At 43.5% G+C, this 15,407-nt stretch overlaps 1 protein-coding gene across 3 annotated transcripts in view; it reads left to right on the top strand.

Annotated features, from left to right (window-relative positions):
* Positions 1-15,407, top strand: part of LOC115166834 (protocadherin-11 X-linked) — a 240,323-nt gene that overhangs the window by 19,084 nt on the left and 205,832 nt on the right. For all 3 annotated transcript variants that reach the window (XM_029720711.1, XM_029720704.1, XM_029720720.1), the window contains exon 3: positions 5,442-7,928. In XM_029720711.1, coding sequence (XP_029576571.1) covers positions 5,442-7,928 — 2,487 coding nt within the window. The remainder of the gene's footprint in view (positions 1-5,441; positions 7,929-15,407) is intronic.

Below are 15,407 nucleotides of genomic sequence, written 5' to 3'. Positions count from 1 at the left end.
GGTTTGGCGGACGTCAGGAGAACGCTACCTACCCCTATGCATAGTGACAGCTGTAAAGTTTGGTGGAGGAGGAATCCTGGTCTGGTGCTGTTTTTCATGGTTCGGGCTTGGTCCCTTAGTTCCAGTGAAGGGAAATCTTAACGCACCTCCATACAATAACATTCTAGAAGATTCTGTGCTTCCAACTTTGTGGCAACAGTTTGGGGAAGGCCCTTTCCTGTTTCAGCATGACAGTGCCCCCGTGCACAAAGCGAGGTCCATACAGAAATGGTTTGTCGAGATTGGTGTGGAAGAACTTGACTGGTCTGCACCGAGCCCTGATCTCAACCCCATTGAACACCTTTGGGATGAATTGGAAGAATGACTGCGATCCAAGCCTAATTGCCCAACATCAGTGCCCGATCTCACTAATGCTCTTGTGGCTGGATGCAAGCAAGTCCACGCAGTGATGCTCCAACATCTAATGGAAAACCTTCCCAGAAGAGTGGAGGCTGTTATAGCAGCAAAGGGGGGACCAATTCCATATTAATGCCCATTTTGGAAGGAGATGTTCAACGTGCAGGTGTCCACATACTTTTTGGCTTGTTGTATATATCTTGTCAAAAGCGCAACATGATTGCAAAAGAGACAGGTTGTAGTGTCTGACCGAAAAACGGGACAAATCAAAAAAAAAAATTAAATTATTGGTGTTTGAATTTATTGATATAAAGCGGGACATGGTTGTTTGGTTGCGGGATATGGGACAAATGGCCAAAATACGGGACATGTGGTCACCCTATGAATTGAAGAGGGCAGTCCATGAGTGCTGACCGAAGGATATCAAGGATCTGGAAAGTGTCTATGGAAGAATGGTCTCCATCCTAATGTGTTCTCCAATCTCATAAATCATTATAGAAAAACGCTCAGTGCCTTCATCCTTGCAAGGGGAGGGTATACAAAGTATTGAAAACATGGGTGGCAAATATATTTACACCTAGATTTTGGGGAAAAAAATAAACATTACTTGTTAAACAAAATCTCTTTCTCTTAGCAATTGTATTAGTATAAGAAATATGTATTTTTTATTTTATTTTGCGAGCAATTTATCTCAGTACTGGTATTATTTAGGGTATTTTTTGCTTATCTTTATCTGGGATGTCAATAATTATGGAGGCGACTCTAGATATATGGTCCCTATAGACATGTGATCTACAGTGGTAGATGAATGCTTCATCACCATGGTTTAGGAGTCCAGGCTGGGTGAAGCTGAAGTACCTGCTTTCTTTTAAACTGTACAGTTTTGTATTTTATTTAAAGGTTATTGTCACTGCACCTTAGGGCCCAGTGATTCATATTCTTAACCTTTTCTACTGTAAGTTTGCCTGCCCTAAATGTTATCACAATCCAACAGCCTAATTTGAATTCACTGAAGTAAAAATAAACAGCCATTATGGATAGTTAGTTATAGCTCTCTGAAACTGATTGAAATGCTCTAAATGTGTGAAAATGAGACAGAGGTGGGGAATAATCAGTCTGGCTCGTAAATCATCTTTAGGAGCACCTATGACATTGACTGGATGGAAGCACAGTGCCAAAGTCCCAGATACTAAAGTCTATACTAAGATTTAACAACCGTATTGTATGAAGGGCCAATATGTTATGATTCACTGTATTGCAGTGGTAAAATCACTCCTATGAATTTCAGCGAAAAGTCGTAGTACAGTTATTTTAATGTCAGCTTGGTCAATGGTCAAATCGTTACTCACTAAACGAATGTGTAGTTCATAGTAACTACTAATTCATGTTAAAAAAAAATCACTCAATTAATATACATCTTATACTAGAACTCATCTTCTACCAGAACTCATCTTCTACTAGAACTCATCTTCTACTAGAACTCATCTTCTACAGAACTCATCTTCTACCAGAACTCATCTTCTACTAGAACTCATCTTCTGCTAGAACTCATCTTCTACTAGAACTCATCTTCTACTAGAACTCATCTTCTGCTAGAACTAATCTTCTACTAGAACTCATCTTCTACTAGAACTCATCTTCTACTAGAACTCATCTTCTACTAGAACTCATCTTCTACTAGAACTCATCTTCTGCTAGAACTAATCTTCTACTAGAACTCATCTTTGACAGAACTCATCTTCTGCTAGAACTCATCTTCTTCTAGAACTCATCTTCTTCGAGAACTCATCTTCTTCTAGAACTCATCTACTAGAACTCATCTTCTTCTAGAACTCATCTTCTTCTAGAACTCATCTTCTGCTAGAACTCATCTTCTTCTAGAACTCATCTTCTTCTACAGAACTCATCTTCTTCTACAGAACTCATCTTCTGCTAAAACTCATCTTCTTCTAGAACTCATCTTCTACTAGAACTCATCTTCTACTAGAACTCATCTTCTACTAGAACTCATCTTCTTCTAGAACTCATCTTCTACTAGAACTCATCTTCTACTAGAACTCATCTTCTTCTAGAACTCATCTTCTTCTAGAACTCATCTTCTACAGAACTCATCTTCCACTAGAATTTATCTTCTACTAGAACTCATCTTCTACTAGAACTCATCTTCGACAGAACTCATCTTCTACTAGAACTCATCTTCTACAGAACTCATCTTCTACTAGAACTCATCTTCTTCTAGAACTCATCTTCTACAAAACTCATCTTCTACTAGAACTCATCTTCTGCTAAAACTCATCTTCTTCTAGAACTCATCTTCTACTAGAACTCATCTTCTACTAGAACTCATCTTCTTCTAGAACTCATCTTCTGCTAGAACTCATCTTCTACTAGAACTCATCTTCTACTAGAACTCATCTTCTACTAGAACTCATCTTCTTCTACAAAACTCATCTTCTACTAGAACTCATCTTCTACTAGAACTCATCTTCTACAGAACTCATCTTCTACTAGAACTCATCTTCTACAGAACTCATCTTCTACAGAACTCATCTTCTGCAGAACTCATCTTCTACTAGAACTCATCTTCTGCAGAACTCATCTTCTACTAGAACTCATCTTCTTCTAGAACTCAGTGTTATTGGAAGGTCATTATTCTTGCTGTCCATTCGTGTATATAGTTTATAGCTACTCACCATAAAGTAACCATCCTCATTCAGGCAGCGGTGCTTTCGCTTTCTTAAGGGACTTCTGTCACTTGGCAGTGCTTCAGACCGGCGACAATATTCACAGCAAGTGAAACCCCAACACCAACAACAACCCTGCGTACACCATGTCTCTGCTGCAGCTACCAGGGCATAGTATTGGTCTCCTTCTTCCCTCTGCCATTGTATTTCCTATATTGGTACAGGAACTATACTGGTACTTAACCTACTGGGTAGTCAAATGAACAGATTTGGTCTAAATTGTACCGTTCACAGTCAGAATGTATGTATCTTAATCTCGTTTCATAGCTGTGCCTAGACAGAGTAATCTCTTACAACATTATGTGCTGCATGAAGCTTATCTCTTTAAAGAGGCTGTTTTTCTTGTTTTTGCATGAAACTGCTTCTGACTGAAAGACCTTCAAAGACCCTCTTTGTTTCTTAAAATGCATGGGTCTCATTTAGGTTCTTAGGTCTCTCTCTCTCTCTCTCTCTCTCTCTCTCTCTCTCTCTCTCTAAATCATAACGATGGCAAATATGCCAGGACCCATCTTTACCGCATAGCTGATCTGTAATCATAAATATTAGTGCTACATTTTTGTGGGGAAGGCAATTACTTTGAACAGTCAGAGTCAGTTTCTCATGGGGATTACATGCATTTGTTTTCATTTTCCTCGGGCATCACTGTGGCCTACTGATTTGGCACTCCTTGGGTGAAAAGCTTTTTTAATGTGGAGTCTCTCTGTCTCTTTAATCTATGGTGGTCTCGCAGTTCATTTAAATAGGCTATCTCTATGGCTTCCCTTTCAACTGTCTCTCTCACATATGAACTTGACATTTTGTGAGCTGTCTCCTCTATTCCAAAGTAAACGCAAGATAGTAAGGTACAATGGAATACAGTGTTACTTAAAGCAGAGGAGTTGCACTGAGGAGGGCAGACGGCTAAAACAAGTGCTTCATTAAAAAGCACCAGGAGATTTCCAGGAGGGTAGTGTTACTTTGTTATCTGAAATGGATGGTCAGCATATAGCACAAGAAGAATCTGCTGAAGGGTGGCAGTGAGCGTACAGTACTGTACTATAATACTTATTGAATATGACTCCAATATAATTGCATTCCAAGGACCTTGATCATGGTTTGATGTCATTGTGTGTCATTGGCCTTCTGTTATATGTGTACATTCCATCTGCCAGTTTCTTGTTTTTTTAAATAGATTTATTGAAGATAAAAAAAAGAAGCACTAAACCTTCACCAATTGCCTGTGGGCATAACTGTTTAACTCACTGTCAGCATCCAGCGTTTACATAGGCCTAAGTATTTCCATAATAAATTGATATTTTCCAACTGGATTTAGCAAATATTTTGTTGTACATTTTCCATTTTTCTAATACGCAGTGGTGTAAAGTACTAAAGTAAAAATACTTTAATGCACTACTTATGTCGTTTTTTTAGGGTATCTGTAGTTTACTACTTATATTGTTGACTACTTTTACTTTTACTTCACTACATTCCTAAATAAAATAATATACTTTTTACTCCATACATTTTCCCTGACACCTAAAAGCACTTGTTACAGTTTGAATGCTTAAAAAAGACAGGAAAATTGTCAAATTCACACACTTATTAAGAGAACATCCCTGGTCATCCCTACTGCCTCTTAACTGGTGGATTCACTAAACACAAATGCTTCACTTGTTAATGATGTCTGAGTATTGGAGTGTGCCACTGACAATCCATAAAATAAAATAAAAATCAAGAAGATCGTGCCGTGTGGTTTGCTTAATAATATAAGGAATTTGAAATTATTTATACTTTTACATTTACTTTTGATACTTAAGTGTATTTAAAATCACATACTTGTAGACTTTTACTCAAATTGTATTTTACTGGGTGACATTCACTTTTACTTTCGTAATTTTAAATAAAGATATCTTTACTTTTACTCAAGTATGGCAGTTGGGTGCTTTTTTTCCACCACTGCTAATACAATTAAAGTACTTTCACCCCAAAGTGTTTTGCTGCAGCGAGAGCAAACATCTGTTGAAACTTAAACAAACTACAGCTTATTTGTGTTGATTCTGGAAACCAGCTGTGTGAGTCTAGTGCCAGCTTACGGGACCACAAGTAGGCTATTGCAGTGTATGACATGTCATATAAGATAGTAATGTTCATGTGAAATTCCCAGAAATCAGGCTATGAATGCATAGACCCTCACACTGATGAATAACTAAACAATTAGTAACATACTCCAGGATGTACAGGACAGCACAGTAGTTTCATGTAGTCCAGTAAAATATGACTGAAAATCAAAAATTATCTCTCTTCTTCTCCCTGTCTATACAGAGTGTAAGTGAGTTTGGCCTAGACATCATCGAGACCCCAGAGGGAGACAGATGGCCCCAGCTGATCGTCCAGCAGAGCCTGGACCGCGAGCAGAAGGACACCTTCGTCATGAAGATCAAGGTGGAGGACGGTGGAACGCCACCCAAGTCCAGCACAGCCATCCTCCAGGTCACCATCTCCGACGTCAACGACAATCGGCCGGTCTTCAAGGACAGTGAGGTGGAGGTGAACATCCCTGAGAACGCCCCCATGGGAACCTCCGTCACCCAGCTCCACGCCACGGACGCAGACCTCGGCTCCAATGCCCAGATCCACTTCTCCTTCTCCAACCAGATCTCCTCATCCACCAAGAGGCATTTTTCCATAGACAGCACCACCGGGGTGATCACTGTCAAGCAGCCCTTAGACCGAGAAGTAACTCCGGTCCACAAACTCATTGTCCTGGCCAGCGACGGCAGCTCCACCCCCTCCAGAGCTACGGTTATCGTCAACGTAACGGACATTAATGACAACGTTCCGTCTATAGACACTCGGTATATAATGAACCTTGTAAATGGTACGGTTCTACTGTCAGAGAACGCTCCTCTCAACACAAAAATAGCCCTAATTACAGTGACGGACAAGGACTCGGATCTGAACGGCAAAGTGACTTGTTACACTGATCATGACGTTCCTTTCAGGTTAAAGCCAGTCTTTAATGACCAGTTCCTGCTGGAGACTGCGGCCCCCTTAGATTACGAAACAACCAGGGAATATGCAATTAAGATAGTAGCGTCGGATTCAGGGAAGCCTCCTTTGAACACTTCAGCGATGGTTTTAATAAAAATTAAGGACGAGAATGACAACGCTCCAATCTTCCCTCAGCCTGAGATTCAGCTGTCCATACCAGAGAACAATGATCCGTCCACGCAGCTCATAAAGATCAGTGCCACGGATGCAGACAGCGGACATAATGCAGAGATTATTTATTCTCTTGGCCCTGACGCTCCTGATGGGTTTAACATAGATAGACGGTCAGGAATCCTCTCCGTTGGCAAACGCCTGGATAGAGAGAAGCAGGAGAAGTATTCATTCACTGTCATGGCGAGGGACAATGGGTCTGCTTCGCTGCAGAGCAATGTCACAGTGAGGTTAATAGTGCAGGACCTCAACGACAACAGCCCAGCTTTTACCCATCCTGAGTATAACTTCTACGTGCCTGAGAACCTGCCTCTGTACGGGACCGTGGGTCTGATCACCGTCACAGATTCTGACGCAGGTGACAACTCTGTCATAACACTGTCCATCCTGAACGGGAAAGACAATTTCCTTATTGATCCCCAGACCGGTGTAATCAAACCCAACCTCACGTTTGATAGAGAGCAGCAGAGCTCATACACTTTTATGGTGAAGGCTATAGATGGAGGGCAACCACCCAGCACTTCATACGCCAAGGTCACCATAAACGTTGTGGATGTCAATGACAATCGACCCGTTTTTGTTATCCCCTCGTCCAACTACTCTTACGATCTGGTCCAGTCTACCACCAGCCCTGGGTCTGTGGTCACCAGGGTGTTCGCTATAGACAATGACACTGGCATGAATGCTGAGCTGCAGTACAGCATCATTGGGGGATCACCAAGAGGGCTGTTTGCCATAGACAAAACAACTGGTAATATAACTCTGCAGGAGAAGATAGTCTCAGCCGATCAGGGTTTACACAGGCTGGTGGTGAAAGTCAAAGACCTGGGCCAGCCAGAGTCCTTACACGCAATCGCCCTCATTCACCTGTTCATTAACGAGACTGTATCCAACGCTACATTCATTCAAGAGCAGCTACGTAAGAGCCTGGAGACTCCATTGGACCGTAACGTGGGAGACAGTGAGGTCACATCCCAAGCCAACGGATACGTGATTGTTGTCATCGCTATTATAGCTGGGACTATGACAGTCATCTTAGTCATCTTCGTGACAGCCTTAGTGCGCTGTCGTCAGACGCCCAGGCACAAAGTGGTGCAGAAGGGCAAGCAGAGCGGCGAGTGGGTGTCGCCCAACCAGGAGAACCGTCAAATCAAGAAGAAAAAGAAGAAAAAGAAGAGATCCCCTAAGAGCCTCCTCTTGAACTTTGTCAGCATAGAAGAATCCAAGCCTGATGATCCCAGCCAGGAACACATTAATGGAACCCTGGACCTGCCTGTGGAGCTAGATGAGCAGACCATGGGGAAATACAACTGGGCCACTACGCCGACCACCTTCAAACCTGACAGTCCAGACTTAGCCAAGCATTACAAGTCTGCCTCCCCCCAGCCAACCTTCCAAATCAAACCAGAGACCCCGATGGCGCCAAATAAACACCACGTGATTCAGGAGCTCCCGCTAGACAACACGTTTGTGGTGGGCTGTGACTCGCACTCCAAGTGCTCCTCCACCAGCTCAGACCCGTACTCGGTCTCAGAGTGCAGCTGTCAGGGGGGATTCAAGACTTCTGGGCAAATCCACACCAGACAGGTAATTCATAACTTATTTTCTAAAGCCACCTACTGTTTCCACTCCCACTCCCCGTACCACTGTCCCTTTGTTGATAAGATGGAGGGTGATGGGTGGCAGCGGGAGGGAGCCGAGAGAATGAACCACACAAAAAGTCACATGTGCATTAATGTCATCAGCATTGAATATTGAGGAAGAATACCTCAGAGAGGAAGTAGAGAACTGAAGTCTGGCCAAGAAAGTTCAACCAAATGAAATCTATCTTTACTTCCCAGGAAGAGGGAAAAAAACGAAGACAGATTATACCTCCCTCTGCTATCTTGTACCATATGTCTAAAAAAACTAACCTTATTTGGGTTAATGTTCCACTTAAAAGTATAATGGAGGCAGTGGAATGGTGGGAACCAGTGTTAAATGAGAATCTTAAGTGAGAAAGGCTGGTGGCAGAGTAATAGCATGCTTGAGGGAGAATCAAGTCGGCCACGCTACTAATTGAACTCTGCACAGCTGTATTTGCTGAGGACCAATGGATTAAAGAAGCGCTAAGCTTTTTTGATTGACACACCTGAAAAAAAACTAGCATGTCTGACAGACAGAGAAAACCAAACATAGAGTCTTTGATTTGACAGTCATCAGTTTAACAGATAAACGTTGGGTTTAATCAGCTGTTCACTTTCCACTGAAATAGTAGGACATGTATCCCCCAAGAGTGCCACTACACTACAGAATAATAAAACCTCATTAAATAATCCCAGATATTGGTTGCGTGCTGGAGATATTAAGTGGCGTCTTTACTGTGGAGGCTCTGAAGGCTTTGTGAGTGTGAGGGAGAGAGCAAAGCAAAAGGCAAAAGCAAGGCTCATTTGAATGCTAGGGTCTGGTCTGAGGCTTATGATTCCCTAAGAGATGTACCAAATGCGAAGTGCCCTAAAATATAAAAGCAGCCCAGGGAAATATATGTAAATCAGAGGTAAGGGGGTGGAGCAGAGCAGAGTGGGGCGGTGCAAAGCAGAGTGGGCAGAGCAGAGCGGGGCGGAGCATAGCAGAGTGGGACGGAGAAGGGTGGGGCAGAGCAGAGTGGGGCGAAGCAGATCAGAGAGGGGCGGAGCAGAACAGAGTGGGGCGGAGCTCTATGGAACGTAGACTGATAGTGCAACTGTATGGTTGGTAACTAAGATCAAGGTAAAGATAGAGGCTTGGAACCAATAGCAGGAAGATATAGCAAGATGGAAGCTAGGTACCAATAGAAAGAGGAGGTAGCTAGATAAAGGCATTGGGACCAATAGAAAGAGGAGGTAGCTAGATGGAGGCTTGGGACCAATAGGAGGAGAGGGATCTAGATGGAGGCTTGGGACAAATAGAAAAAGGAGGTAGCTAGATGGAGGCTTGGGACCAATAGAAAGAGGAAGTAGCTAGATGGAGGCTTGGGACCAATAGAAAGTGGAGGGATTTAGATTGAGTCTTGGGACCAATAGAAAGAGGAGGTAGCTAGATGGAGGCTTGTGACAAACAGAAAGACGGTGTAGCTAGTTGGAGGCTTGGGACCAATAGCAGGTAGCTAGATGCAGACTTGTGATCAATAGGACAAGGGGGTAGCAAGATGGAGGCTTGGAACCAATGGGAGGAGGGGGTAGCTAGATGGAGACTTGGGACCAATAGAATGAGGAGGTAGCTAGATTGAGTCTTGGGACCAATAGAAAGAGGAGGTAGCTAGATGGAGGCTTGTGACAAACAGAAAGACGGTGTAGCTAGATGGAGGCTTGGGACCAATAGCAGGTAGCTAGATGTAGACTTGGGATCAATAGGATGAGGGGGTAGCAAGATGGAAGCTTGGGACCAATGGGAGGAGGGGGTAGCTAGATGGAGACTTGGGACCAATAGAAAGAGGAGGTAGCTAGATGAAGGCTTGGGATCAATAGGAGAAGGAGGTAACTAGATGGAGGCTTGGGACCAATAGAAAGAGGAGGTAGCTAGATGGAGGCTTGGGACCAATAGGAGGAGGATGTAGCTAGATGGAGGCTTGGGACCAATAGAAGGAGGAGGGAGCTAGATGGAGGCTTGGGACAAATACGAGGAGGGGGTAGCTCGATGGAGAATTGGAACCAGTAGGAGGAGGAGGTAGCAAAGTGTAGGCTTAGTACCAATAGAAAGACGGGGTAGCTAGATGGAGGCTTGGGACCAATGGGTGGAGGAGGTAGCTAGATAGAGGCCTGGGACCAATAGCAGGAGGAGGTAGCTAGATGTAGGCTTGGGACCAATAAAAAGAGGAGGTAGCTAGATGGAGGCTTGGGACCAATAGGAAGAGGGTGTAGCTAGATGGAGGCTTGGGACCAATAGCAGGAGGAAGTAGCTAGATGGAGGCTTGGGATCAATAGAAATAGGAGGGATTTAGATGGAGGCTTGGAACCAATGGTAGGAGGGGGAAGCTAGATGGGGACTTGAGTCCAATAGAAAGAGGAGGTAGCTAGATGGAGGCTTGGAACCAATGGGAGGAGGGGGAAGCTAGATGGGGACTTGAGTCCAATAGAAAGAGGAGGTAGCTAGATGGAGGCTTGAGACCCAATAGGATAAGAAGGTAGCTAGATAGAGGCTTGGGACCAATATAAAGAGGAGGTAGCTAGATGGAGGCAAGGTAGAGCTAGATGGAGGCTTGGGACCAATAGGAGGAGGAGGAAGCTAAATAGAGCTTTGGGACTAATAGAAAGAGGAAGTAGCTAGATGGGGGTAGCTAGATGGAGGCTTGGGATCAATAGAAAGAGGAGGTAGCTAGATGGAGGCTTGGGACCAATAAGGCAAGGGGGTAGCATGATGGAGGCTTGGGACCAATAGAAAGAGGAGGGATTTAGATGGAGGCTTAGGACCAAAAGGAGAAGGAGTTAGGTTGATTGAGGCTTGGGACCAATAAAAGAAGGAGGTAGCCAGATGGAGGCTTGGGACCAATAGAAAGTGGAGGGATTTAGATGGAGGCTTGGGACCAATAGAAAGAGGAGGTAGTTAGATGGAGGATTTGGACCAATAGAAAGTGGAGTTAACTAGATGGAGGCTTGGGACCAATAGAAAGAGGAGGTAGTTAGATGGAGGATTTGGACCAATAGAAAGTGGAGGTAGCTAGATTGAGGCTTGGGACCATTAGAAAGAGGTGGTAGCTAGATGGAGGCTTGGGACCAATAGAAAGAGGAGTTAGCTATATTGAGTCTTGGGACCAATAGAAAGAGGAGGTAGCTAGATGGAGGATTTGGACCAGTAGAAAGTGGAGTTAGATAGATTGAGGCTTGGGACCAATAGAAAGAGGAGGTAGCTATATTGAGGCTTGGGACCAATAAAAGAGACAGTAGCTAGATGGAGGCTTGGGACCAATAGAAAGAGGAGGTAGCTACATGGAGGCTTGGGACCAATAGAAAGAGGAGGTAGCTAGATGGAGGCTTGGGATCAATAGGAGAATGAGGTAACTAGATGGAGGCTTGGGACCAATAGAAAGAGGAGGTAGCTAGATGGAGGCTTGGGACCAATAGGAGGAGGATGTAGCTAGATGGAGGCTTGGGACCAATAGAAGGAGGAGGGAGCTAGATGGAGGCTTGGGACAAATACGAGGAGGGGGTAGCTCGATGGAGAATTGGGACCAGTAGGAGGAGGAGGTAGCAAAGTGTAGGCTTAGTACCAATAGAAAGACGGGGTAGCTAGATGGAGGCTTGGGACCAATGGGTGGAGGAGGTAGCTAGATAGAGGCCTGGGACCAATAGCAGGAGGAGGTAGCTAGATGTAGGCTTGGGACCAATAAAAAGAGGAGGTAGCTAGTTGGAGGCTTGGGACCAATAGGAAGAGGGTGTAGCTAGATGGAGGCTTGGGACCAATAGCAGGAGGAAGTAGCTAGATGGAGGCTTGGGATCAATAGAAATAGGAGGGATTTAGATGGAGGCTTGGAACCAATGGGAGGAGGGGGAAGCTAGATGGGGACTTGAGTCCAATAGAAAGAGGAGGTAGCTAGATGGAGGCTTGGAACCAATGGGAGGAGGGGGAAGCTAGATGGGGACTTGAGTCCAATAGAAAGAGGAGGTAGCTAGATGGAGGCTTGAGACCCAATAGGATAAGAAGGTAGCTAGATGGAGGCTTGGGACCAATAGAAAGAGGAGGGATTTAGATGGAGGCTTAGGACCAAATTAAATTGGAGGTAGCTATATGGAGGCTTTGGACAAATAGCAGGAGGGGGTAGCTAGACGGAGGCTTGGGACTAATAGAAATTGGAGGTTGCTAGAAGGAGTCTTGGGACCAATAGGAGGAGGAGGTCACTAGATAGAGGCTTGGGACCAATAGAAAGAGGAAGTAGCTAGATGGAGGCAAGGTGGAGCTAGATGGAGGCTTCGGACCAATAGGAGGCGGGGATATCTAGATGGAGGCTTGGGACAAATAGTTGGAGGGGGTAGCTAGATGGGGGCTTGGGACAAATAGAAGTGGAAGGAGCTAGATGGAGGCTTGGGACCAATAAGAGGAGGAGGTCGCTAGATGGAGGCTTGGGACCAATAGAAAGTGGAGGGATTTAGATGGAGACTTGGGACCAATAGAAAGAGGAGGTAGCTAGATGGAGGCTTGGGACCAATAGAAAAAGGAGGTAGCTAGATGGAGGCTTGGGACTAATATAAAGTGGAGGGATTTAGATGGAGGCTTGGGACCAATAGAAAGAGGAGGTAGCTAGATGGAGTCTTGGGACCAATAGAAGGAGGGGCTAGCTAGACGGGGGCTTGGGACCAATAGGAGGAGTGGGTAGCTAGATGGAGGCTTGGGACCAATAGGAGGAGGCGGTAGCTAGAGAGTGTCAGTAAAAGCTATTTAACCAATTCATTAGAATCTTTAATTGCATTTTTGAATGGTTTTAAAAGCAGTACATACATGTCGTTAGATAGCAGGTGGTTGGTGTGGTAGAGAGACAGTATTAATATAGGTTGGGGTTCATCGTTGGTATTCGTTATGGTGCGGTATACATACAGTATTAATATAGGTTAGGGTTCATCGTTGGTTGTCGTTATGGTGTGGTATACATACAGTATTAATATAGGTTAGGGTTCATCGTTGGTTGTCGTTATGGTGTGGTATACATACAGTATTAATATAGGTTAGGGTTCATCGTTGGTTGTCGGTATGGTGTGGTATACATACAGTATTAATATAGGTTAGGGTTCATCGTTGGTTGTCGTTATGGTGCGGTATATAAACAGTAACTACGTCATCATACATCATCTGTTGTTTAGTCTGAGGAGAGGGTACTATTGTACAGTTTAGACATTTTGGAAACAAGGTCATAACATGGGATTCATTCATAAAGTTATTTATTTATTTATTTATTTTCACCTTTATTTAACCAGGTAGGCTAGTTGAGAACAAACTCTCATTTACAACTGTGACCTGGCCAAGAATAAAGCAAAGCAGTTCGACACATACAACAACACAAAGTTACACATGGAATAAACAAACATACAGTCAATAATACAGGAGAAAAAGTCTATATACAGTGAGTGCAAATGAGGTAAGATAAGGGAGATAAGGCAATAAATAGGCCATGGTGGGGAAGTAATTACAATATACCAATTAAACTCTGGAGTGATAGATGTGCAGAAGATGAATGTGCAAGTAGAGATACTGGGGTGCAAAGGAGCAAGACAAATAAATAAACACAGCATGAGGATGAGGTAGTTGGATGGGCTCTTTACAGATGGGTTATGTACAGGTGCAGTGATCTGTGAGCTGCTCTGACAGCTGGTGCTTAAAGCTAGTGAGGGAGATATGAGTCTCCAGCTTCAGTGATTTTTGCAGTGCGTTCCAGTCATTGGCAGCAGAGAACTGGAAGGAAAGGTGGCCAAAGAGGAATTGGCTTTGGGGGTGACCAGTGAGATATACCTGCTGGAGCGCGTGCTATGGGTGGGTGCTGCTATGGTGACCAGTGAGCTGAGATAAGGCGGGGCTTTACCTAGCAAAGACTTGTAGATGACCTGGAGCCAGTGTGTTTGGTGACGAATATGAAGCAAGGGCCAGCCAACGAGAGCGTACAGATCGCAGTGGTGGGTAGTATATGGGGCTTTGGTGACAAAACGGATGGCACTGTGATAGACTGCATCCAATTTTTTGAGTAGAGTGTTGGAGGCTATTTTGTAGATGACATCACCGAAGTCGAGGATTGGTAGGATGGTCAGTTTTACGAGGGTATGTTTGGCAGCATGAGTGAAGGAGGCTTTTTTGCGAAATAGGAAGCCGATTCTGGATTTAATTTTGGATTGGAGATGCTTAATGTGAGTCTGGAAGGAGAGTTTACAGTCTAGCCAGACACCTAGATATTTGTAGTTGTCCACATATTCTAGGTCAGAACCGTCCAGAGTAGTGATGCTGGACGGGCAGGCAGGTGCGGGCAGCGATCGGTTGAAGAGCATGCATTTAGTTTTACTTGCATTTAAGAGCAGTTGGAGGCCACGGAAGGAATGTTGCATGGCATTGAAGCTCGTCTGGAGGTTAGTTAACACAGTGTCCAAAGAAGGGCCAGAAGTATACAAAATGGTGTCGTCTGCGTAGAAGTGGATCAGAGAATCACCAGCTGCAAGGGAGTTTGTAAATTAAAATACATTTGCATTATAGATGCCCAATCCAATAGTATTGTCCTGGAATTAGTTTGTAGTTTTTAATGTTTTTTCTTTTACTGTTTGATATATATACTTTTTTTCATGATTATTGCTCACATCTAAAATAACACATTCTGGTGTAGTTTCATCATACGTCTTTAAAATATTTTATTTGATCAAGTGTAAAATGTTTGAAATTTTGTACTTGTCTATCTTGAGAGAGTTTTTTTTTATTGATTTCATTGTGACAATCCTTTCAAATACCTTGTAGCATAGTTCTTACAAATGCATTTTCTATCATTTAACATTTTAGTCATTTAACAGAAACTCTTAACTAGAACATTTTACAGTAGTGAGTACATATGTTTTTATACTTTTTTTCTGTACTGTTCCCCATGTGGCAATCAAACCCACAACCTCGCCATTACAAGCACCATGCTCTACCCCACAGGACCACTATCCACTGCTGCGTTACGTACGTAGACATTTTGAAGAGACACCCACACAGTGCAGATATTCATTTTCCCCACCCACCTTTTTTTTAAACCCATTTAAAAGCAACACTGCCATGGGACATTATACGTAAGCCTACTTGCGTAGCCAGTACAGCGTACTAAGGAACATATAATTCACTTGGGTTTGTAATGCTCCCTGTCAAGTTGTCAGAATGGCTTTGCACTCATACTGGTTATGCCCTGCCTTGAATTATCCCTTTAAATATGCACAAATATTTAACCAATGTTTTACAATTCTGATGTATTCTTTTGTGTTTTGGGGGAGCGACATTAATGGTGTATTTCAAATATTCCATGTCACTGATGTTGTTCGTCAGTGAGAAATATTTCTCCTTTAAGCTAATCTGAATATGAATGGATTGATGACTAAGTCAACGTTCTCC

This window comes from Salmo trutta, chromosome 3 (genome assembly GCF_901001165.1).
Source record: "Salmo trutta chromosome 3, fSalTru1.1, whole genome shotgun sequence".
In the NCBI taxonomy this organism is placed as follows: Eukaryota; Metazoa; Chordata; class Actinopteri; order Salmoniformes; family Salmonidae; genus Salmo; species Salmo trutta.
The sequence above is the reverse complement of the archived record's forward strand: the minus strand, read 5'-3'. Positions and strand labels throughout refer to the sequence as shown.